The 26,306-nt window shown below is 37.5% G+C and overlaps 2 protein-coding genes across 3 annotated transcripts; one reads left to right on the top strand and one right to left on the bottom strand.

The window, feature by feature from the left end:
- The first annotated feature begins 11,273 nt into the window (after positions 1-11,273).
- atat1 (alpha tubulin acetyltransferase 1) lies at positions 11,274-19,653 on the top strand. 2 transcript variants are annotated; one of them, XM_087787426.1, is made up of 13 exons: positions 11,274-11,560; positions 12,100-12,160; positions 12,581-12,672; positions 13,314-13,371; positions 13,452-13,565; positions 13,927-14,028; positions 14,556-14,601; positions 14,845-14,916; positions 15,282-15,462; positions 17,428-17,513; positions 17,810-17,867; positions 18,831-19,083; positions 19,500-19,653. In XM_087787426.1, the coding sequence occupies exons 1-12, from the start codon at positions 11,469-11,471 to the stop codon at positions 19,075-19,077; spliced, it is 1,209 nt and encodes a 402-aa protein (XP_087643552.1). In that variant the 5' UTR covers positions 11,274-11,468; the 3' UTR covers positions 19,078-19,083; positions 19,500-19,653. The 2 variants fall into 2 exon arrangements, with proteins under 2 accessions (XP_087643552.1, XP_087643551.1); XM_087787425.1 differs by having other exon boundaries at positions 14,842-14,916.
- A 918-nt stretch (positions 19,654-20,571) lies between these two features.
- Positions 20,572-26,205, bottom strand: LOC148084344 (regulator of G protein signaling 8). Its single transcript, XM_087787427.1, has 6 exons — positions 26,047-26,205; positions 23,868-24,316; positions 22,900-22,949; positions 22,706-22,839; positions 21,482-21,648; positions 20,572-21,409 (listed from the first exon to the last, which is right to left on the bottom strand). Exons 2-6 carry the CDS (start codon positions 24,285-24,287, stop codon positions 21,239-21,241), a joined length of 942 nt encoding a protein of 313 aa, XP_087643553.1. The 5' UTR covers positions 24,288-24,316; positions 26,047-26,205; the 3' UTR covers positions 20,572-21,238.
- Between the last annotated feature and the right edge of the window lie 101 nt (positions 26,206-26,306).

Below are 26,306 nucleotides of genomic sequence, written 5' to 3'. Positions count from 1 at the left end.
TGTCCATTTTATATATGAAAACTTCCTATATTGCTATTTTCTCAAGAGGTTTATCTTCATTAGACATTTTTGATAGTGAAACAACTTCAGAAGTTACGACTCAATTGCAAGTTCCTGGTAGCAATTATTCTATTGGATCCAATAAGTTTTTGAAAATGTCATTGTTTGGAGACTGGACAAAGTGTTTTTGTGGTCTAGTGGCCTCAAACAACAAAGACCAGCCTTCTACTTGCCTGGTGAAAGAACCTCCAAGTTCAACTTTATTCTCGTATTATAAGATTGATAGAACTTCATTGGGATTTTCATTTGGGAAATGATTATATTATAGGAGAAAATTGGGGCTTTCCAAATATTCACACCAATATATTTTTGTATTTTTATTATAGCAAATTATTCTGTGGGGCTGAAATAATTTCTCTTTCAATGGTTTTATTGGAGTCTCAAGAGTCTGCTGCCAAAAAGGAAACATTTTGGCTCCTTAGTGTTAGAGCAAATCCCATTATTTTTAATTTGAGTAGTGCACTGGAAACACACGTTATTTTTGAAAACAAACTATCCACTCTTTTGCATTGTATTGTCTTTATGCGAGTCATTAAAGTATATATTTTATCAGTTACTCTATATATTATAATATATTTTTTCTATTTGTTAAAACCAAATCCCAAATTAAAGTATATTTTCAACTGTGTTTGATGAATTCTTTGTTGAGATGAAGAAAAAAAAGCTTGATCGATACTGCCAAGGGGTCGATACAAACTGATGCTTAAGGGGGATACTGGGGTGGGAATGTCAACGACCCAGAGAGGTTGATTGGTCTTTTTCAATATAGAGAAAGGATGTTTTAGGTATGGGTGATGCTGAGCAACCCCCCACCTCAAGCCAATGGGTCATGGCCCATGTGGGAGTCAGACGAAGGATGGATGGGGGGGTGGATTAAACATGGGTGTCCGGCCGCTATTGTTCAGTTGGCCGTTGCACATGACCTTCGCAGATTGCATTCAAATCTGCATAAAAGGCAAAAAAGATGTTAAAAGTGTAAAAATTGAGGATCATATTTGAATGAAACCCCTTAGTTATGACACTATTTGTCCTAACTAATAATTCAAGAACGTTCTCCTGTTGGGAAAATCAGTCTTTTTCATCAATTATTATCATTTACATTATTATTATCCCTCACCAGGATCTGGTCTGTGATCTGGTTTTAAAGGCCACAGTCACAGTCCCTCTGCCCTAAAATGTCCAGTCCACATCTAACTACATGTTATCTCTGAAAAGTCCACAATGTCAGATCCCAATATGGGGGAATACTATGTCACAAAGACGTTTACAAGAGTATATCTGTAAATAAAGGAGTGGATGTCTCTCTGTTTTTTAATTTTGAGTGTTAGGTTGTCTTTTAAGATCGACATTGTATTTCAGTGGTAAAAGATGAATCGTGCAACTATGAGATGTCTGTTATCTCATATATTATTGTCCTTCTTTGTGTTTTATCTGGGCCAGTACTTGTTTCGCTGCAAGCTTTTATATTACTGTGTCTTTTAATGAGTCAGCACCACACACACATTTGGAGACAAATACACTTAGGAACAAAGTTCAAGTGTCAGGCCGCTTTTAGTGTCTGTTTGTGTGCATGTGTGCGTGTGTGTGTGTGTGTGTGTGTGTGTGTGTGTGTGTGTGTGTGTGTGTGTGTGTGTGTATGCATATGTGGGAGGGGAGTTATGGTCATGAGCAGCTGTGGGCAGAACCCCCACATATTTATTAAAGTGTGCAGACTGAGGTTTTCTTATGGAGATGAGGGTGTGAAGGTCAGGTCAGTGAAGACAGAGGTCAGGAGGAGCCTATTGTGCCTGGGCTAACCTTATCCAAGCTGACCGAGAGGACCCCACATCCCTGCCCCCTCCTGCAATGGTCTAAGGTCACTGACTTGACCCCCAGTGTGTCTGAGTTAAAGTTGGAGCCCGAAACCCTGTGTGATAATGGTGCCTGAAAACAAGAGACATTGACACCCACACATCTATACAACTAGCTGCAAAATTCAACTGCATAAAGAAATAAACATAAATTGTATTTGAAAGTTAGAGCAACAAGAAAACACATTTAATATATATTTTTTTATAGAGACATTTTCAAGAGATTTTTATCATTAAAGCAGCTGATGATCAAAATTGTTAGATATTAGTGTCATACTATCATTTATTTTAATTTTGTTTTATCAGTTGACATAGTTTAATTTTTGTTTTCATGACATACACAAAAAACATCAGTAATCATATGCACTCTTCAAATATTATACTTTCATGCCACAGATCAGGGAAGTTTAATCCCAAACTTTTTCCATTTCCATTTCAACATAGTAGTAATAAAACAAAATTGAACTTACACAAACAGAGGTACGCTGCCAGGCAGAGGAGTAGGATTCTTGGTTTCATCTTGTTTCTTCGTCTTAAAGCTGCTCAGCCAAATAAATCCAAGCCGATAGAAAAATACAAAAAAGTAGTCCAATATAGAATTTCCTCTCCTTACTTCTGGGTGAATCTTTGGTTTTGGATAAAGCGTACGTTATCTTTTTTAAGTCATTTCTTGTCAATGCTGGCCAAACTCCCTGGCCGTGCACTGCTGCTGGTCAAGTCCAAAGCCACACTAAGGATATTGGGAGGAGGACACCTCAGTCCAGACCAGGCTCATTACCCATTCCGTTGTATTGTTGTCGCCGGACAGAAAGTGATGGAGCAGCTTTCCCTGACCCCGTAGCACATCGGCCCTCTACCAGCCAATCACAGCGCAGCTGAGATGGAGACGTGACCCCTGCACCCTGAAGCCCTAATTGATATTCATTTAAACAGAAGGATGCTGGTCATCCCCTATGTCCCAGCTGTGGCCTGGAACTGGACATGCTGGACCTCGTCAGCTGTTTGCCTCTCGCTCAGATAAGTCTATTTCAGGAAGACATTTGTATATCATTAATAGGCAAAAATACATTTTAATCTTCATGAAGAACTGGAATGTAATGTGATATTAAATCATATAATTACATTTTAATATATTATATATATTTTTAATATAATATATATTTAATATAAATGTAATTATTGTGAACTACATTTGTAGATTTGGTCAAAATTGGATCTTGGACTAAAATAAAAGTTAATAAAGAAGTTGGATATTTTTCTCGAAAGTACATAGTGAGGTGTTACATGTTCACATGGAGTACGAGTTTTAGTAAAGAAGCAAAGGTTAATATAAGAATACTATTAACAAAGGATTGTTAAGAAGGTTCATTAACTATTTTACTTGTTAACTTAGCCATACTTACTGTAGTTTCATGACTATTGTCAATTATTGTTATTGTCAATGTTTATTTGTATATTTATGCAGAGAAATCGAGAGCTTTGCCTTTGAGGACGCTGCATAGATCTGACCCTCCATCTTGGCTTCACTTGTGGACAAGACCCACAGATTTTAGTACTTTCACACCTGGAGAAGGGTCTTTATTCCACCATTTCTAACTGAGAACCGCTTCTCTCCTAAACCCAATGTCTGAGGCTTTGGTTAATGGGTCAGATAAAAAAAAGCTACAAGGTGATCATCAAACTGCCACTGAAAATGTCCTGTGCTGTGTCTCAAATCACATACTTCTCTTAGTGCACTGGCGGTTAGTATGCATCAGGATAGTGTATGACTAACTAGTACGCAATGGTCCATACTAATGGATGGACTTATGCTCGAACATCTCTTACGGACAAGCTGTGACCAGCACACAAGTCCAGTTGAGAGGCTGTTCCTCCCAAGCAGGCTCCAAGTTGGGCGACAATAAACAATCCGATCCACACGAGAAATGTCAAAGCCCTCTCGTGAAAAGAACTGACCTAACGCCTGAACTGTGTGTTAAGTTTAGTCCAAGACTGTATATCTAGTTGATACTTCTCAGCCTTGTATAACAACTGATTATTTGCCAGAAAATGAAGTATTCAATAGGATGCCAAGAGCCAGTATAGAAATATGGGAATTGGACCCTGCATCTGCCCCTGGCCGGTGTCCAATCTCCCATGTACCTTTCCTAAAGGATCGATCTTTGGTGGGCTCACTGATGAGGAGAAACCACTTTGTTTTTTTGGGCTGATCCCAACTGGACCCAATGTGTGTACTTGCCTACAACCCCTTCCAAAAGGCTTGGCTCCAGGTTTGGTTCCTAGTGAGGCACATCCGATCAACAGTTCTTAAAAATTGTACTCATGAGGATTACCACCTATAAAATGATTTATTAATGAAATGATTAATTATTAACTTTCATGGTTTTGAAGAGAACAGTCAGCATTCAATTCTCATCAAAATACATTTAATAAATGGTCTTGCGTCAACATTTTCAGAACATTTAGACAATAAACAATCCAGTTCTACAAAAGTACAAAATTAAAAACGTAATTAAATATATTTTTAACAAACATTAGAGAAAAGTGTTTGAGGGGTCTCACATCACAGCAGCACACTAAAACGCTGACTTACTGATTGAGTCATCACAACTTTTCGAAATTGTTTCCCTTTTCTATATCTAACTGTTTTTTTGTGGGTTTAGGCACAATATCTACCTGCATCATGTAAGAACTGCTGATACACTACAGATAAGTCCCACTTTTGTCATACACTGACTCCTTTAAGAAACATCTTAAGACGTTTCTATTTGTTCAGGCTTTTCCTTGATTTTCTGGAACTCCTGTGTTGTTCTCAGTATTATCTTGATCTTTAAAGTATGTACTTTTTTGAGTATTGTTTTGATTGTCTAAGCGCTTTGTGACCCTGGTCTCGAAAAGCGCTATATAAATAAATAAATATTACTTACTTACTTACTTACTTACATTATAGGGAACCCAGGGCCGTTGGCTGTAGAGAAAAGTCTGATAGTGTGCCGAAAGGTTTCACTTCTAACCTAATTGCAGTTAGGGTAACCCTTGTGAATATGGGGGCATATGTTACCATTTAAGAACATCCCTCCACAGACCATCATTAACCCACCACCAAGTCGTGCTGGAAGATGTTGCAGGCAGGAGAACATTTTCTAGGACAACCCCTGACAATCTCACACCTGTCTCACTGTGAACCTGATACTGTATGTAAAGAGGAGTCTAAGCCCAATGATAACCTGCCAATACGTATGTTCTCTAGCAAGTGTCAACACCGTTATCAATACCATCCCTGTGGGATAAGTTTAAGATTTGATTGTTTTGCATCACACCAAGACCCTAATCAATTGCATGAAAAGCTGTAAAGCTTTATTCTCACTTGACTCAAACCTTATTAAGCATGAGCCCATAAAATGTGAAATAGGTAAGAAACACTGTATATTTGAGAGTAACTATTCACAAATATGTAAGACCTTGGTAACTGATATATATATTTGGAATTAGTATTTAATGAAATTCACTTTTGTTTAAAGTGTCAAATCATAGTAAAGTAATCTCAAAACACTGCAGTTTAAATAACACTTCATAAGAGAAAAGAAAAAACGATTCCAGTGAATAACAATGAGCTTCAAAGGCGAGGAAAAACTTGCTCAGTGTAAATGGTCTTCTGATATGACCGGCTGGGAGTGAGAAGAGAGACACATGGATGAAGAGTGAAGTATAGGGGGGAGGAGAGACTGGGAGATAAGAGAGAACAGTGTAGGGGCAGGAGGGTCCATAAGGGGCCATGGAGGAGATTCTGGATCTCTTGCCACTGTCCTGTCGAGGTGAAGGAGATCCTGAATCCAGCAGCATGTTCAGAAGGTGCTGGGAAAGGTGATAGAACACTCTGGCTCTGGGGGAGATGAGAGGAAGAGGGGGGGGTTACAGCTGCACCGGTGATAAGATATAATTCAGAATGAGAAACAGAAAGACTGGTGTGTAAAACTCCTCCAGCAAGCTAAACCTAGAGCAGCATGATAACTGAAGGCCCTGGCTCCAAATAGATATTTGTAGATTTGTGGTAAAACTTATAGATCAGAGTTGAAGGAGCGTAAAAACTAGAACAGTGCTATATGATTAAAACTTCTGAAAGGTTGTCCAGGCATTGGGCTGTGAACCCCTTTACTTCTATTTCCTGTTGGATGTTATGCAAAATAGAGGAAAAATACATACATATAGTGTCACTGCTCTTATACTTCTTATTGCCATCATGACACGAAAGAAACATAGGAATGCTTCCGGCATTTTTTCTTGTGTAGATACAGTATTTTCAATCCATTCTTCATTAAATCCTCTCCTTTCCAAATTGACATGACTCCATGTTGCATGAACTGAACTGGAGGTTCCCCACCTGAAAAAAGCAGACAAAAAGCGACACAAAGTACTGCAGATTTGCAAAACTACAGTTTACTCTTTTTTGCTACACGTTAATTATTTATGGGTGAAAGGGAGGTGTTCGTTGAACAGCCCTGTCCTAGAAGGGTGATATTTTGGATGAGATCTGTGATTTACAATCGTGCTTAACCATGTAAAGCTTTGTATGTAAAGATAAATATCTTAAACCATATTCCAAATCTACTGGAAGTCAATGCAAAGAGGAGAAATGTATTCTCTTGTATTCTCTTAGTCCGGACACGAGATGCAGAGTTCTGAATAAGCTGAAGAGTTCTGAGAAACTTTATTAACATCCTGACAGAAGACAATTACAATAGTCCAGCCTGGAGGTAACAAAAGCATGGATGAGTTTCTCAGCAGCGTCCAAAGGGAGGAAATGCCTGATTTTTTAAATGTTACAAAGGTGGAAGTAGGCAGTCTGTGGGATTTGTTTTATTTGTGAATTAATGATAAGTCCTGATCAAAGCTAAGACCCAGATACTTTACATTGGTGCTAGTAGTGGTAGTGAGCCCATTATGAAATGATGAACCTCAGTTTTGGGTCATCCAGAACTTGATGAAGTGGCTAAAAGATGGTAAAACAACCAGGTTCAAATGCCAGTTTTCAGTCATGTAAAATAAAGTTACATCAAGATAAATAATTCCATTATTTTTCCAACCTTTTTATGTGACCTATAAACTGTACAACACACCGTTACATAACTGATGACTGTGTTCAGTTTTAACAATTACATTAAAACTCACGTTCAACTGGAGTCAGCACAAAGCTGTCACGAATTGAAGTGTCACTGATTAAACCCTAAATTAAGTTCAGGCTTTTCCTGGCCTTTTTTTCAGCACAAGCCATGGTCCACAGAGAGATTCCAAAGCATCAGAGGAAGATATCAGTCAGGCAAAGGCTACAAAAGAATGTACAAGGAATTAAGTATACCACAGAACACAGTAAAGACTGTCATCATCAAGTGGGGAAAATACAGCACAACAGGGAGATAACCAAGAACAGGACGTCTGTCCAAAATTGATGATAAGACAAGAAGATATGTGGCTCTGGCCGATCTTCCTCAAGCCATCTATGAGCTGGGATGTTACTTTGGCAACCATGTGTTTGTCTGACAGCTCAGGTGTGTACAGCCTGCCCAGCCTTCGGATCGGATGCTCTGCCAGAAGAGGGATCTTCTCGTTGTTCACCAGGAAGGAGATGTTGTCAATCCTGACCCCTTTGTGGATGGAGAGGCTGCGGGATTTGGCTGGCTTTATTCTCAAACGGGCCCACATGAGATGTTCTTAAGAGTGGTGATATCATTCATATAACAGTGCAGCGCTGGGAGATGCTGCCCTGACTGTGTCTTGACTCCACGGGCTACCTGCCTGCTGCCTACCAGGATCACTTCAAACGCCGTTGTGAAAAGGATGGGGGAGATGGAACTCCAACTGGTGCCAACTCGTATAAAAGAATAATAACTTGTCAGGGAAAGAGGCCGACAGCAACGTTGAAGGAGCTGCACGGATTTCTTGAAAGTACTGGCTGTGTAGTACACGTGACAACAATCTCCTGTCTTTTGCACATGTCTGGGCTTTGGGGTAGGGTGTCAAGACGGAAGCCTCATCTTACAAAGCCTGGCTTGATTTTGCAAAAAAACATCTGAATGAAACCAAGGTTGAACTTTTTGGACAAAATTCTAAAAGTTATATTTGGTGGAGAAAAACTCTGCTCATCACCAATAGACCACCATACCTACATTGAAGCATTGTGTTTTTCTAAATCTAGTACTGGTATGGAAGTATATCAGTGCCATCAGAATTTTGAATGGTTGAATTTATTTGTTTCAAATATTAAAAATAATTTCAATTATTTAATAATTGTTATATTTAGTGGATCATACTTGCATAAACGATCAATCCGTAGATTCTGATGTCAAAGGATTTAAACAGAAACGATAGTTTACGCTGATGGTCTGATACTTCACTATAAGACACAAGAGTTTGTGTCAGTTAATGTGTTTTCTTGCCTTTTGGAGTTGCGGGATCGAAACCTGCTCTAGAACTTTTGTCATGTCTTAGAATTATCTCCAGTTGTGTTAAGTTGGGTTCGAACCACGGGGCTTCATGTTCTATGAGAGCGTGCACGCGTACTTATACATGTCTCAATTGATGTTTTCATTGCATTTTTTTTAAGATCACGAATAGGGAAATCATTGGGATTTATTTAGAAGAAATTGCATTTTTTCACAGAACAAACGTTATAAAGAGTCAGTCTCACCAGATATGAGATAATTGAAAATGACATCGCTTGACAGAAGTTCTTGAGCATCACATTAACAGACGTTATGGTTGGAGCTTCAACAAACTGTGTTATAGTGAAGGATCAGACCAGAGTCAACTATCGTTTCTGATTAAATCCTTTGACATCAGAATCTACCGATTGACAGTGAGATGTAGTGAAAACGTTAAAACAAAGTTGATACTTAAAAATATTGAAACTGATGCAGCAGTGATGACGTCACCTGATCGTTTATGCGGTAGTATGATCCAGTAACTCGGTACTCGATTGGTTTTGTCTGGTGGCACTTTTATTCTGAATTTAAAAGGTTTTGTATGTTTTAATATTGAATTTAAAATGCTCAAAAAGATGATATTGAATTAAAAACGATTTGTATTAAAAAAACATTGAATAATTTAAATTAAAATATAACAAATATTGAATAATATAAATTAAAATATAACAAATATTGAATCATTGAAATTAAAATATAACAAATATTGAATACTTGAAATGAATTAAACCTTTTCAATATTTCAAAAAAATAAATGAAACCATTCAATATTCTGATGGCACTGATAAACTTCCATATAATGAGTCCATAGTCAGAGTGGAGGGAATTATGAACCGTTGTAAATACCAGTCAGCGTTGGCTCAAAACCTTCGGCCTTCTGTTAGAAAGCTGAAAAGCACGACGATGGCCCAAAGCAAACATCTGAATCAACAAAAGAATGGCGTCACCTTCACTGGAATAAGATTGAGGCTAAGACTGAGACCAGGCCAAGAGTCAAGACCTGAATCCCATCCAACATCTGTGGGCGGATCTGGAAAGGGCTGTACACAGGAGATGCTCTCGCAGTCTGTTAGATTTGGAGGGGTTTTGCAAAGGAAGGGTGGGCAAATATTGCCACATCCAGATGTGCCAAAAAGGCCAAAGTTGCAACAAAGTATTCGTTTAAGAGTGTGCATATTTATGCAACCAGGTTATTAAAAAAAAAAAAGTGGTATATTTTCACCCTTTATAGGGTTCAAGATATTTTTCTATTTCATGCAGGTATTAAAAAATATTGCAAAACTATTTTTCTTGCTGTCATTGCTTGTACATCACGAAAACATGGCATTTGAACAGGAGTGTGTAGACTTTTTATTTTCACCGTATCTGCAAGGATACAGGATTATAATAATAATTATAATGTAATTATAATGTAATATAATATATATATATATACTTTCATCTATCCTTATTAAAAAACAAAAATTGGCTGTTGTCTGCTAACAATGAAAATGTATAGTGTTTTCTGTTCAGATGACCTACTGGAAGTATATAGTGTCGACTATCTCGATCTCGTCACCCCTGATGGACACTGGAAGTGGGTTTGTCCTGGACCTCCCAAAATCCAAGTTTTGGACTAATTTATATAAATGAGTCAAGGTATAAATAAGGCTTAGTGACTGTATATTTCTTGTGGGGTAAAATAGAATGGGTTTACTCTTCTCTAATAGTTTTATAAAGGACATAAAACTACTTTTGCTAGGATATGAAGGAATGGACTACTTTCCCATAGGGGATCTCCAAAGGGATTAATAAAGTCTATGTAATCTAAACTAATGGAGTTGTGGCTACAGGGCTGAGTAAGAATCTGGGGTAATTCTTATTATCTTCAATGAGTGATGAATAATAGCTGGCTCTGGCTATCCAGAGTGATGTCCTGTATGTTTTATACAATTTTGCAGGGTCAAGTTGAATTCCCTTTTTTTGTTTAACTCCATTTATTTTCTAGTTATCGTGAATACAGCCTTTTTAGATAAAGTACAATTAAGTTGAGCGTGTTGTGAGTCTTGTTATCAATGTCATGGCAACTAGGGATAGCGCATAAGTCGCCTGACATAATAAGACTGGGTATTGTTTTATTGTTCTTAGGGAGTTACCTCCTTGAATTTGGCCGTGACTTGCACAGTGGATGTGGACACTTGTTTTTTGAGTTCACCTATGTCTGAGTACAGCTTGAGAAAGCCTCTGATCTAGTTCATTAGGATGGAGAGCAACATGGATGACTAACATATAAACTTGTGGGTGATGGTAAGAGTCAGGATGCTATACATGTATAGAAAGCCTTTAATAAAGTTCATCAGGAGAAAGTGTGGTATTGCATGAGGAAGTCACTCAAATCACTTTGATGCTGATATACTATATAAAGCACTAGGTGGTGGTACCGGACCTTAGACAGGGCTTTGATAAAATTCAACATCAAGAAAACAACAAAACATTATTCAAAGTTTGTAAACCAAATTGCGTCTGCAGTGGAATCCACTGACGCCCCCTAGTGGTTTGAGACCTCCAGCTCTAGTCCAGGGTAAATCCTTTTTAACCTGTTTAATATCTGCTTTTCCTTTACTCTAGTTTATGTTTTGCGCAGACAATATTTAGTTGAGTAACTTGAATGTAAATTCATACAAAATAAATACTTGGATCAAAACATCATCGTAGATTCATAACATTAATTTTAAATACAACTATTATTTACTTACTTACTTACTAAATACTTGTAAAATCAAAGTGATGCGTAACTAAAAGGTATACAGGCATGCGGGTTGCGTATTTAAAATAAAAATAAAAAGGAGCAACACTAAAGAGCGGTCGCTGCCCTTATGACGTCACATCCGAGTCGCGTCAAACAATGTAGCCTCAAGTATATTAGTCTAATAACTCCTCGGTTTACATGATATGATCAAATATATTTTCAGCAGCGACACTAAACACTGCTTTCATCTTCACGACATAAATGCTGCTCATTTATTAGCCTGCTAACGCTAGCAAGCTGCACCTGTGTTAGCCGTTCTGTTCATCATTAGCTTTATTGTTCCTAATAAACATGGAGTTTCCTTTCGATATCAACCAGTTATTTTCCGAGAGAGTCTCCGTCATTGACCATAACCTGGTTGGAAGTCTACTGTCTGCCGGGAGGTAAGAGAGTGTTGTTTGTTTCTCTGGTTGTTGCTAGTTAGAAGGTTCTAGTGTTTTCTGTGCAGAGAACATGATCGATAATACTGTGGTGTCCATGTTGTATTTGCTCCTCTCTTGAATCGAAATAAAACGTATGAATGCAAAGAAATGTATTGATATAATTATTATTTCAATTAACGTTGCATGAAAGTGTGTCATGGAAACACCTGCCTTGACCCATCTTAGGTTAGGTAGAACTTTATTGATATTGAAATTGTTTTTTTTTTCAAATTATCCACAGCAAATACAGCAGTTTTTCATAAAAAATAATCAAAATAAAATAAGAACAAGATGATCTTTACCCCATATTAACATACCTGACACCAACAATGTCTCCATTGAAAACATATTGTAATTATTCAACTTTTAAATTCTATATTTAATTCAACTAGCACTTGATCTCAAGTGAATGGCAGTGGAGGAGACTCTGCAAGTCTCTTCCATAAGTGGAACCTGTTTGTTGCAGACCTTTCTGATAAATGTGTTTTTATTCTGTGCAGACCAGATCTTCAGACCCTCATTGCAACTGTAGTGGATGAACTCGGAAGAGCCTCGTCACAAGTGAGTGTTCTACGAAGTGGAAAATAGTTTAATATTAGTTAATATTAGTTTCGTTTTAATATTGTTATCTTGGACACAATCTCATTTAAAAGAAATGTAAGGTAAGGTAAGGTAGAACTTTATTATCCTTCGGGAAATTGTTTTTATCCAATAGCTACAGCAAATACAGCAAATTTTCATAAAAAATAAATCAAAAATAAAATAAGAACAAGAACAAAGAGAAATAAAGAGAAAGAACAAGATGATACAATCTAAGTCAGTACTTTTTTCAGAAGAACATTTAAAAAATCATTTTATTCATACATTTTTATTATAATTCTGCTTCATAAGACACTGTGAAGAAGTTTATGACACTTTGCTGAACAAATATCCTGTAATAATAGTTCACATGTGAAGGTGTTCATGCTGTTTGCCCCACAGGCTCAAAATCTACCTGCGCCTATAACAAGTGCCTCGAAGCTGAAGGGCCAGCAGCAGCAACTGTACCTGCTGAAGGATGGAGACGCTAATGGGTACGGTTAAGAATGTATGGAATTAAATGTGTGCCATCAGATTTTGAATATGAATTTTCAAGACAAAATCATTCATAGCAGTGCAATTTTCAGTGTGCATGTGTTAAATAATTAAATGTAAATACATTCAGTGTAAGAAATGTGGTGTATATATATTCAGTGTGACCCCTGCTGTCACAGGTGTGATGGTGCTTGAGTCTGTTTACTTTATTTGTGTTAGCATCGTCACGCCCGTTGGTTGCCATGGCGCTACTTTCCGTGACCTCTGCGTGACGTTGCAGCTTAACATGTCTGCACGGATTGATTTCTTCTCTTTGGTTGCCAAGATTTTAACACTGCATTCTTATTACAACAAATATCTTTCCCTGAATGTATTTAAAGTGATATTTTTAACATTTAATTTTACATTGATTTAGTTTTTTTTAACATTGAGTTATAAGTAAATATATTTTTCAAATATAAATTTACAATAAAGTATAAACAGTGAGCACAAGAATAGCTTGAAATGTGATAGTTGATTGTCTTGTTTGATGCTGTAAAAATCCATTGTCTAATTCTTTTTTAAAGTCAAATGGCACACGTACTTCTGTAAAATCGTAGTCTGACTTGATTCTCACATTTAATCGATGTTACTGCTGCAGGGGGAACGGTGTCATTTTAGGATACCTCAAAACTGGAAGCAAAAAACTTTTTCTACTTGTAAGTCATTTTTAATTTGAATATAATTGTATATTTTTAATTATTTATTTCTGATACCATTCTAATATTTTGCTTTACAGGACCGGCAGGGTGTTCATGTGGAAGCAGAGCCACAGTGTGCCCTGGATTTCTACATAGCTGAGAACATGCAGAGAAATGGTTATGGTTTAGAGCTGTTCGAATTTATGTTGCAGGTAAAATAATTCTTATACAAGACGATGCATAATGAGTAGAATGTTGAGTAAGGAAAGAGCACCTGAAGAATAGTTTTCAGTTTCCTGCTCTGGATGTGTGTATTTACCTCGTTTTTAGCCTTAAGACTCGATAATGCTACCGACAGGATCATCTAGGCGGCACCACGCCTTGTTATTCAAAAGACTGTGTGCTGAGAGAGAACCTCCTGGCTTCTCAAACATATGAGTCATAGGCTAATGCTATCATTTGAAGTGTCTTAACGTGCATTAGTTGGATATTGATTACTCAGCAGTGTTCGTCATAAGTGGTCCACTTCCTAGTGCTCCGTAACTATGTGCTTGTGATCCTCTCTTCTTGTAGCACATGAGTTTAGAGCCAGGACTCATGGCATATGACAGGCCTTCACCCAAATTCCTGGCGTTTTTAGCGAAACACTACTTTCTAAAGCAAAGTGTTCCTCAGGTAAGATTTAATGCAAACTATGAAACGAACACAGTTTAGACCGATATAGTCCTGTGTAATAACATATTTACCCTCAGATTAATATTCATAATATGATGATAAACGACTCATTACATTTGATTTGACCTCATAATTATAAATTCACATTATTTATATTCATCATATTTTAAATAAAATGGTTTGATATTATATTAAAGAGATATGTTTAGTTAACTTTCTCTTACCAACAAAATATATTTGGATTACTTACTGGAAGTAAATCATGACATTTTCTTTCTCTTTCTTCTTCTACCTTTAAAATGCACTAACAGTGAAATTAACAACTGCAATACCATTCAATTATTTGTGTAATTTTAGATCCAGGTCAAATACATGCATATTAGGGTTTTCTTTACATTCTTTTTTAAAACTATTTTGAGTTGTTGACTAGAGTAACACATTTGTTTCTAAAGGACTTTTAATTCGGAATATTGTATTGAAACATCGGTGACTAAGAAAAAGACTTTAACAACTATTTATTTTTTCAGGTCAATAACTTTGTAGTGTTTGAAAGCTTCTTCCACAATCGATCAGGTAAATTAATTTTGTGCTGTCACCCAGTTTTACTAAACAAAAGTTTTATTTATGCATTATGTTTTTTTCAAATGAGCTCACAGTGGCATGTGTAGATTTGGTTTGTAGTAAAAGTTTATAATTTCCTGCAAATGAGCTTCTCTTTTTTTCTCCTTTTTACATTTTAGCTCTTTACATATGACATTAAAAAGAAACTTCTGTTAAATTTAAGTGGGTTATTCTTTCAATCTTTCTCCACAGCAGCACAGTTGAGAAAGCTGCATCCTAAAAAGCCAGAGGGAGAGATCAAACCCTACTCTTTATCAGGGAGAGACGGTAAGCATGTATGTTTTAAAGACTCACTAACATGTTTCTTACTTGATCCTCTGCACCACTGAAAACTGTTGATGCAACAGCTGACATATTCAGATTTCTGTGCTGTCAAGATCAATGTGTGAGGCAAAAATGGAACATGTTATAATAATACATTCAAAAATCTAGATCTGTAGATCTATTAGATCTATTATTGAAAATCAAAGTTTTCTCTTTTCTTTTTTTTTTCTTGACTGAATTCTACACTCAATAGGATAAAGTCTCGGTTTCTCTTCCCTTCACACACTTGACTGTGTTCACAAGTTTGTGACATAATTACTCTCCCTTTAATTATAATCACAGATGAAATGTATTTGTATTCATTCCAGTGTTTAATCAGGAAAAGCAAAAGTCTCCGTGGCCATTTGGATCGCCTCAGCTTTCTGCAAAGTCAGCATCTTTCCAGAACTGCTTCTCCCCGTCGAGATCACCTCCACACGGTGAAGGAGTCGCTAATATGGAGCAGATCTCGGGCTCTCCACGGATTGAACGCTGTGGAGCAAGAAACAGGTCAGTAGGATAAACAAAGGCATGTTATTTAAACATGTGTAATGACCGTCCAGTGGTGTGAACTTAGAAAATGTTGCAGGGGGTCAGAATAAAAGCATGTGTATTAATGGCTGAAACTGAAGAAAGTTTTTAGTCACAAATGAAAAATAAAAATATTGCAAAATAGGCCATGTTGAAGGAAAAGATAAAACAACAACAAAAATGGACATGCTCTGAAATGTCGTGTTTTGACTAATTTATGTGTGAAATTGTTGATTTGTTTCAATGACATTGAAACGTTTGTACCTTCAAAGGATTCTTGCACTGAAACTAAGCCAGAAGAAGTTGCTTTTTATTCTAGAGAGAAACTCCTTGAGATCAAGGGATGTGTATAAGAGTGTGTAGACTTTTTAATAATGTCAAAATAATTAAATAAATAAATGTTTGTTACATACAGTATACATATTTAGTATATTTTCATCATAGGGTTTGGAAATGAACCCCAACAATTAACACTAAATTATTTTGGTCATTAAGTGGGAACTTAATATACAGTGGCTTGCAAAAGTATTAATTCCCCTTGAACTTTTACACATTTTGTCACATTACACGCCACAAACATGAATATATCTTATTAGAATTAAATGTGAAAAACCAACACAAAGTTTCACTTTGATTGTTTAAGCGCTTTGTGACCCTGGTCTGGAAAAGCGCTCTATAAATATAAATTACTTACTTACTTACACAATTCTGTAATGTGACAAAATGTGGAAAGGTTCAAGGGGTATGAATACTTTTGTAAGCCACTGTAGTATCAACCAATATGTTAACCTCAAAGGTTCATCACTCGTTCTTGAATTGCTTTTCCGTGCTGCTCTCTCAACACCTCTCTATTCTCACCTTTCCCTCCCTCACCACCCTTTTTGTTTTTATTTTGGTCTTGTTTCTTCACGCGTTTCAACAGCTCCCCCAAGAGATCTCCACTAGGCAATTGACTTGCTTTAGAACTTTTGTTTAGCTTCTAGTTAGTGTGTGTGTTCGTGTGGCATCATTAACATGTCAGCGTGGTCATCAAGGCCGATGCATTTCAATGTTTATTTTTAAATGTTGTTACTCTGTGTGCGCTTGCATCACTGTAGCTGTGATTTCAATGCTGGATTAAAACATCATCCATCTTCAAACGTGAGCAGTTTGTTCACAACACGGCAGAAATGCATGAATAAATGACACTGAATTATTAGGTAAGAGAGTGTTTTGACTACATTCTTCAGACTGTATTTGTGTAATACAAATATTTTTTGTTAATATAGCACCTTTTAGATATACACTATAAGTACATTAAAAACGGCAACAACAATATGATAAAAGAGATAAGATCCGTTTAGTTAATAAAATAGCATGCAAAAGTAAAACACAGTAAAATGATTAAGCAAGAGCACAACCACATTAATTAATCCAGTTAAGAGGCAACATCACATAGAGCCTGTAAAAGTAAGTACTAAAAGTATTTTAAAGGGATTAAAAAGTAGGCACAGACTTGATCATCATCATTGTATCATCAGATTCTTTTCCCCTGATATAATTCAAGTTTTCCAAGCTCCACTGCTTGGCTTGGCCTTAAATATGACATTGACTTCTTACTCTTTTACTTTTAGTTTTAATTAGATTTGAGTGTTTGCACTGTCAATGCACTGTTTATCTAAAATAAATTATCAAAATGTTTTGGTTTTTTTGCCTTTGTAATTATGGACCCACAGGATCGACTTCAACAGAAGCTAATTCCCCACCATGCTTCCACATAACTAAACTATTAAAAATGCTGCAACGTTATTTTGTTGAACCATGTTTGCATTTAAATTTTTATGCTTTTGTTTTATATGGTTTGTATTCAGTTCTTTCGTTTATCGCTTTATTTCCCCCTTTCCTTGTCATTCCCATATCCCTCCGTTCCATCACCGTTCTTCTCCACCCGTCACACCTACCCAGACAGCAGGGCCTTGTTGCTAGATGCAGCTTGTACAGTCGCCACTTGGACGGCACCAACGCTGACGTCCTTGGAAGACCTTCACTTGGTAAGAGCAACATTAAATGTTCCGGGTTTGATTCTATATTTGGGAAATAGTTACATGTCAATGCCTTTTGCCGAAAATGACCCTTACGTCCACAATTATTTTGTGGATCTTTTTAGCGGCCATCTTGTTTAGTTGCTTTTAAAATGACGAATAAACAAACTTCTAAGATGGTTCATTTTTAGTTATTTAGAATCTCAAATCATCATTCATATATTTCAGTTTTGGTAAAAAATAAATAAAAATATTTATTGTTTAAAATAAAAATGTAATAATGGTTGTAACTTTTGCATCATCAGGTCTCAGAGCAGCGGGACACACATTCGCAGCAGAGTATAAGGACCCAGTAGAGTGCAGGTACTAATACATGCTACTCAAAGCTTGGTACATACATGCATGATTAGAACTTCTCTGTCTACAGTACATTGGATTAATAAAGTCTATCTTATCTTATACATGTTTTAGTTGGTAGAAAAAATGCACATGCTGTAGCGCCCCCTGTTGACTCCTTCCTTCTGTCACTGCTCTTATAGAAGAACTCACATTTCCCCAAGCCTTAAAACTCTTCATTGGCTGCCAGTTTCGTTCAGGATAAATTTTAAAATTCTGGTTCTTACTTTCAGATCTATTCATGGTCAGACTCCTCCTTACATCACTGATCTGATCCAACCTTACACCCCAGTTCGGGCTCTGAGGTCTGTGGATCAGAATCTACTGATGGTTCCTGAACACGGTTCAGGACCAGAGGAGAGAAATCCTTCCAGGCTGTTGCTCCTAAGCTTTGGAACGATCTTCCTCTACCTCTGTGTTTGATGATCTACTGACTCCTTTAAGAAACATCTTAAGACATTCTTATTTGTACAGGCTTTTCCCTGATTTTCTGGAACTCCTGTGTTTGTCTTATGTGTCTTGATCTTTTAAAGTATATATTTTAACTGTTGTTTTTGATTGTTAAAGCGCTTTGTGACCCTGGTCTAGAAAGGCGCTTTAAAAATAACTATTACTTACTTACTTTGTTCAGCTTAAGTATACCATACAATTATTACAATAAAAATACATTAACAAGTTAAAAAAAAGTCAAAGTCAAAAAACAAGTTATTAAATTAACTTTTTTTTCTAGATCTAATTAAAAATGGCTGTTCTGGTAGGCTGTTTTTTTTTAACTCGCTTTTTTTCTGCAGTTTTAATAGCACTGGGTTATTAAACATGTTTCTGTGTCAATACCTTGATTAAGATCTAGAATAACGTTGATTGTGGAATGGTCATGTGCAAGTTGAAGCCACACTTTCTTAATGTTATTTAAATCTTGTTTTTTTCCAGATCCAAATTGCTCCTGCTTCCAGATTTGGTTTCTTTAAAGAGTGAGGCGGTCAAAGGTCAAACATCCATAACCAACAGAAAGATGCACTTGGATCAAATAGGTCGACGCAAGTGTCCAACGGAAAGCCTTGTGCTCCATCCCAAAGATCTTTTGGAACAGCCCAAGTGGAGTCGAGCCGTTGACGTGTATCCATGGGCTGAGTGGATGAAACAGAAGCATGAATACAAGAGCACCCGACCCTGGTGATCCACGGTAGCTTGACAATGTTTTTATTTTAATCCAATTTCATTACACTTACATACTCACAATCATGTCAACTAAGAGTATTATTTATTTTCAAAGTAATCCATTCCTTTTTGGAGTTACTCCGGGTAAATATTGCACAAGCTCCCAGTGTAGACCGTAGACCGGGATCTCACCATTTCACATTACATACGAGCAGCATGGAAGTATTTGGATGTTTTTGGACAAAGAAAATGTGTTCCAATGGTTCGCGACCATCATATGAACATGCATTTCTGCCTGGAACGGATTACTTGGAACGGATTACTTGGGAAATAATCCAAACCCTTGGTCGACATGACGTCGTCATTTGTTGCCGTGCTGCTAAGTTAACAACTGTTAAATGAAAAATATATAATGAATCTCTAATTGTGTTGCGTTTAAAGGTCTTCACGATGAATCAAGAGCCGCTGGCTGGTCCAGAAAGATGCCTACAGAAGTTCGGAAAGGAACCAAAGAATAATTGAACCCTGTTGAGTATTTTTTATATAAATGTATGATTTTTCTATTTAAATGTGAATAAAAATAATAATAATACAATTTGACATCATTTTCTTTTTGTTTAAAATGTATTTTCTGAAGCAAACACACAAAGTGAATCAAAAGTTAATTAACGAAAATAAATATGGAGGATAATTATAACTTTATTGGCAGTTTTATCTAAAAATTGTCTTTATATTAAAATAGAAAAAAACAAAGCACCCCTCTGTGAAATAAAAGTTTTGTTTGCTCTGTACCTCAATGTCACATGAACACACCGTGGCATTAGTACATCTGATGGTAGCAAGACATAATGGATGAAGTTTTATAAGCTCTCCATGCATCCATCACAGGCTCTTAACAACAACAGTAATAGTTGAACATCCACAGGAGGAAACACACAGCAGCCAGTGCAATGTTCAAGCAAAGTGCATGCTGGGATGTATCAAATCAACACTTAATAATTCAAGTTTGACCACATTTGTGATACACATTTGTTGGTATAAGTGGATTTATAGATGTGCAGTATTTGTGATAAATTTAAATAAATACTATTACAGTACATTCTTGGCTAGAAAACTCTACTTACAGTATAACGAATGTAGTGATACTAGAGAAGCCAGTTCTCGGGCCATGCCTGGAGCCTAGTTTGCCGTTGAGCAGCATCTTCCTTTTACGCGACAAAAATGGTTTAAAAAGATTAAATTCTTATTGTGTTGCATCCTCTGGTAAAGAATAAATCCATTTTATTTTCCCAGATCATCTTCAATTCTTTGTTATTAACATAACTTTGTTATTAATATTCCCCCAATCTTCGTCACACAGTTGAATATTTTCCTCATCAAATTTTGTTTTAATTTTAAAAATGCATTTTCCCTCATTAATAATAATTTGGCGGTTCAAAATACCGAAAAAATAAATTTGATTTCAGACACTTATGTAAACCTTACTTGTAAATGATTAATATTTGGAAATATGCCATGTGTATTATTTACTTTTATTTGTTTTTCATCCTCATTGAGATTGTATTATCACTGATTGAAATCAATTTGAAACAACAAGGCTCTTTTAAATACTCAAGCAGAGGAACTGATGGAAGCCAGAAGCGCATCATCGCACACAACCAAGAACAGAAAATACAGTTGACCGCTGTCTTGTCAAACTCTACTGGTTTTGTGGACATTTTGAAGATAAGATCAAACATTATTTTTAGCTCCAACGGTGACTAACAGGAAATGCCCGAAGACAAAGAAGAAGACAAGGTTGGCTGCACGCATGAGCAGATAAAAACACGTGTAAATGAAGCAGAAATGAGAGTTTGTTATCTGGCTTATGTACAGTTATCGTCTGTGATCACAGTCAAGACAGTTTTCGTGCCAACGCCATGACTGTAAATGAACCCGCCGTGCACGCTCGCGCGCTCGTGACTGAGCCACACAAGAGACATGGATTAGTCAAGTGAAGCAGATCTTCACAAAGTCCGCTAGATCTGGAGGTTTTTCGCCAGAATTTCCCGTCCCTGTTGTGTCAAAAGGACCTCGAGGCTCAGGTCTCCTCACTGACGGCGCCTCCTGCGATATCTTCATCTCCTGATCCAAAGAACTGGTGAAACCAAATGTTCTGAAGCCGAGTGACCCGTTGGCCCCTAGCTGGCCTCCCTGAGCAGGGACTGGTAGATGCTGGACTGCAGGAACCGAGGGTAACAATCCAGGTCCAGCAGCGAGTAGATGCGCTTCTGTGCGTAGGTCAGCGAGGTGTGGGACGGCGCCTGCAGCAGCTGGATGGTTAGATCCCGCGTCTTACCGTCCAAGTTCACCTGCGATAGCCGTCAGTCAACGCCCGGTTAAACACTCGCTTTTTAGTTTGACAGATGTAAGAGATGGTGTACCTCCCGGGGGGATCCTGGCAGGATGTAGGTGGCACAGATGTCCTTGGCTCGCCGCTGCAGGCTGAACTTGTTGGACGAATGTTTGTATTGCTCACACGCCTGGTAGAACTGCAGGTTCTCCTCGCTGAACTCGGAGCGCAGGAACGCTCGGAACACAGAGACCCCCACTGGAGGGGACACGAGCAAAGACACAACCATTTATTAACTTCCCAAAGACTGACTTCGATTGGAACAAATTCTGGTGTTTCTCAATGAACTCTTACTGCTGAGACGTAAATGCAAAATGTTCAAAACCTGAAGAATTAATTTGGTTTGTTAAGGGTGTAACTCGGTTGCATGTTAAAAGTTGCTCCGACCTCATGCCTAAATGTCACTGATGTCTGGAGGCTCTCGGTGGAGGAGGAAACGTTTAACCCATGACGTCTAGTTTTAAAAGACGACGGAAACAATGTTCGACATTCATAAGATCTTGATGCCCTCATATTTTTAGCACCTTCTAATTTTAGCATTTTGTCACTAGATCAAATGACAAGATCAAGACTTAAGGAAAATATTTAAGGAATCCAGCTGCAGACAAGTGTGTCGTGACGCATCAGATCTCTATCTTCTTCTGGCACATCTTTATCTTGAAAATCCTATCACAAATTGAGATCAATAAGGAACTTAGAACAATGTTGTTTTTGTATTTGTCCGAAAATGTATCTGTTTTTTCAACTCATTTACTGTCAGACATTCACGTATGTCCACATTTGAATCGTACACATTTATTTACGGATGGACAGGGTTTTCTGTCGGATCATGTTATGGAAACCAGACACGGCAAGTAAACATGCAGTAAAGGTCATACAACCGGAAGTGTTGAACTGTTTAGTTTACGTTTGGCAATGTATCAAAGAAGACTCGCCTGGAATTAACACAGAGCTGTTCCATTAGTCACGACTGAAAGGTGGGGCAGTAAAAATTATGAAGGTTCAACGACACAAATCACACAACAAATACACAAGAAATTCGACAATCACCACGACCAGACATTCCAGTGAAGTCAATCAATGCTTTGAATTCAGTAATAAAGTATTTTAATAACGATAATAATGATTTTCAACTGTGACAAGCCAAAATACTTTGGAGGTCAACAAGAGGTCAGTAGTTTACGTGGCGATTTGAAAGCTATAAAACTTTTCTTTGACATTAAAACAACTGGGAAAGAGGCGTCTCAAAACTCACAGTGGCTGTTGAGCAGTGTGTTGAGGGACTCCGTCCATTTCTCCAGCTCCTCCCTGCTGATCCGGCTGCCCTTGCTGTGACCCACCTGACTCCACTGGTGCATGAAGAGCAGACGAGACCTTCTCTCCGCCACACTAGAAGACACAGAGGGTCGCCTCACACCCCAGAACCAGAGAACCTTCCGTCTGACTCACCTGTCTTTGTGGTCCACGCACGACAGGTTGGAGTTGGAAGAATGAGGACTCTAAAAAAACAAAAGAACATTGTCTCATAAGTCGTGAATATTTTTTTGAACACTTCAACATTTTGAGAATAAAAAAGTCACAATAATAATAATAAAGAAAATTAATTTCAAGGAGACAAGTATGGTTGCTGAGAAGTGCAAAACTAATTTAAGAACAAATGTAAAAACTCTGAAACCATTTTGCTAAACTTTAAAACAAATTTATAAACCAAGCAAGGTTTTGTTCAAATATGATGTGTTTTACAACTAAAAATCAGCAGGAAACTAAAGGAAGCAAATACCTCCATCATCAGCTGCACAGAGGCAGATCAAGTATTGATCGTCTTTGATGGAACGATCCTAATGTTGATCTTCACTTTACATAATTTATGGGATGTAAAGTGACACCCAGGAAGCACCAGCCTCTTTAAGCGCCCTCACCGAGAGCAATACTAATTTATATAAATTAAACTTTAAAATATATAAAGAAATAAAAATTATTTTTAAAATAAGCCTTAGTTAATTTCATTGTATATACATTTTTTTTATTTAACAATTCTAAAGGGAGTGCACAAAAATGCACATTTTATATATTTTACAATATACAATACAATACATAAAAGTTGTTATAATGCCGTAAAATAAATTGTGAAATAATTAATTGTATATACATTTAATCTGGAAAACACGATACTTCTAATTGATCTTAAAACAAACTTGTAGAGCTTAACTAGTAATAGAACAGTTAGAAAGCCATGAAAAACATTTCTAAACAGTCAGTTTTATCTTATTATTTTGAGCTCATGCATAGATGGAGTCAGAGGGTTTCAACCTCTCCCTCCAGACCAGAGGCTGAACACCTTCATCCCTCTCAAGATGTCCATGAAGTCTCCTCCCTGGACCAGAGTAAAGTCCCAGAAGTAACAAGGTGTCACTCACTTGTCCGAAGAGGCTCTTGAGGTGCAGCTTGGCTCTGTGGTGCAGCTTCTGCTCGGGCTTCAGGGCTCCATAGGAGTCGGACGAGGAGGTGCTGGTCTGCAGATCTTCCTTCTCCACCCGGCCTTGAGCAGCAGGACTCAGCTGGCTCTCGCTGTAGGCCCGGCAACCTTCGCTGAGGATGCACAGGTGGTTCCCGTCCACCTCCGTCAGGTTCTCCGCGCTGGTGCTGAGCTCTCGGTTCAACTTCCCATGAAGCTCTTCTCCCTCCTGCTGAGGCTCCTGGATGAACGGTGGCAACTGTCCGCCCTCGAAGTGAGTGGAGTAAGCTGCTGTCTTTCGGTTCTTTCTATTCGGAACCACACGCCTCCATGGGAGGAAGTCCAGATCCAGGAGAGATCCTTCAGAGCTGAATCTACGCATGGTTGCTCCTCACTCTGGATGGATGTTTGCTGCAGACAGGAAACCAATACCTCACTGTCACACACTACTACTCATAGATGGAGTTCACTTCATATCGAGAGTGTTTTATCTCATTCATGGTTTACGATCAACGTCCAGGCTTTTACGGTCGCGTCAAACCAGCTAGCGCCCTCTTTTGGATCATCTTGGAACTGCACTCATGTAGCTCATTTTGTGAAAAGTAAACATTGTTTTTTTCAGATTATTGATTGTATCTGTTAGTTGGAGTGATCTGCCATCCCGGGGTTTTACGTGTGAAGAAATATCCCCTTTTTACTCACTAAAGAAGGTAAAAAAAAAATAATAGATTGCAAAAATAAATATAAATATATTTCTCCTGAAATATGTAATCATATATATCTTATGGAAAATGTATAAGAAATATGCACTGAAGGTTTAACACATCTCTGCTGAAAGATCAAGATTTTAAATGTTACTTTAAGTTGAGGTTAAAGTTCCTTAAGGAAACCAATGACACCCAAACATTGTTGCATCAGTGCTGTAGCTAAAGCAGAACTACACAGTAAATGTTTCACTCTTTTTCACACTCAAGAAGACAAAAGGCGAATAGGGAAAATATTTATAGAAAACCTCTAAAGACACACTTGCTCTTAGTAGAATTAAATTAAATTCTAAAGAATATTTCATTCCGGTAACAAAGGCATTGGCGACGTGTTGTGGCTAAAAAAAAAACAATTTAAACCCTGATAGTAGTGATAATTATTATTATTAAATTATTATGGTTCAGCTACTGCTCTTGTCCACCATGACTTTCACAGTCAACTTAACCCTTGTGTTGTCTCAGGGTCAAGGAAAACAAATGTTCGACTTTACACTGGTGAAACACAAGGGATACCATAAACACATTTGTCACCCCGACATAACACGAGGGTTAAGATGATTGGATGGTGATGTTTGAACCCTTGAATTTCCCACCGAGATGCTATGTGGCCGTTTCCACACACCCTGTTGTTTGTCATGAGGCTGCGACGTGAAGATGACACAAATACACACATAATGACACAAATACACACATAATGACTTGCAGGTTTGTTTACGTGCTTATGTGAGCCCGAGTCAGTTGTTTACATGCCTCAATGTTTCTGCATCATACATTTGAAGATGCTTACAAGACCAGATCTGTGGTTTTCCACTCCGTTTAGATCATCTCTATTACCTCTAAACTTATCTCTGTAAAACTAAAAACGAATAATACACTTTGACCTTCAACTGTAATATTACAATGAACTATTGAATTGTTTTCACACAAGTGTCAGTATGAATGCAAACTTGTTTCAATTATAAAGTGCATTATTTATCATAATTGTTGCAAGGTGAATGTAAAGATACATTTAAGGGTGTTGTGTTTCTAATACCAGCAGTTTATCTATACTATTAACTCAATAGTTTGGTTACATTAAGATGATTCTCAAACAGAAACATCTGTAGAAGAAACTTAAGTAGTTTAGAAGTGAAGTGATTGTCAAAAAGTATATTATAAAACAACTAACGTCAACACTCATTATGTTGCTAATTTGCTATCAATAATCATTTAGAAAAAAAAAAGTAAACAAGAAAATGATTTTAAAAACCTCTTGAACTGTATAAACCAAATCAAAACGCAAATAAAACATTTTGACCAAGACAAGAGTTTTGTTCCACGTGACTGTCAACATGACCATCTTGACTCAAGTCATTGTTCAGAATCAAAGGTTTTTACCTCAAAAGTATTCCGGTCGCGACATGTTTGAAGTCCTCCCTGGTGATCTCTCAGGTGGTTCCTGGTTCTGCTCGAACCTTCTCTTGGACTTCCTTCTTCTGACCTTCCTGGACGAGCTCTGGGCGGGAGTGACAAGTGCTGGCAGAAGCAGGAAGACTTTGAAAAGCTCAAAGTTTTCACGGTGACACTCAAGTGGACCTCCTGCTCCTCCTCCTCCTCCTCCTCCTCTCCCACGCACGCACGCCACACCTACAGATCAG

Source organism: Callionymus lyra, chromosome 3 (assembly GCF_982586985.1).
Source record: "Callionymus lyra chromosome 3, fCalLyr1.hap1.1, whole genome shotgun sequence".
NCBI lineage: Eukaryota > Metazoa > Chordata > Actinopteri > Syngnathiformes > Callionymidae > Callionymus > Callionymus lyra.
The sequence above is the reverse complement of the archived record's forward strand: the minus strand, read 5'-3'. Positions and strand labels throughout refer to the sequence as shown.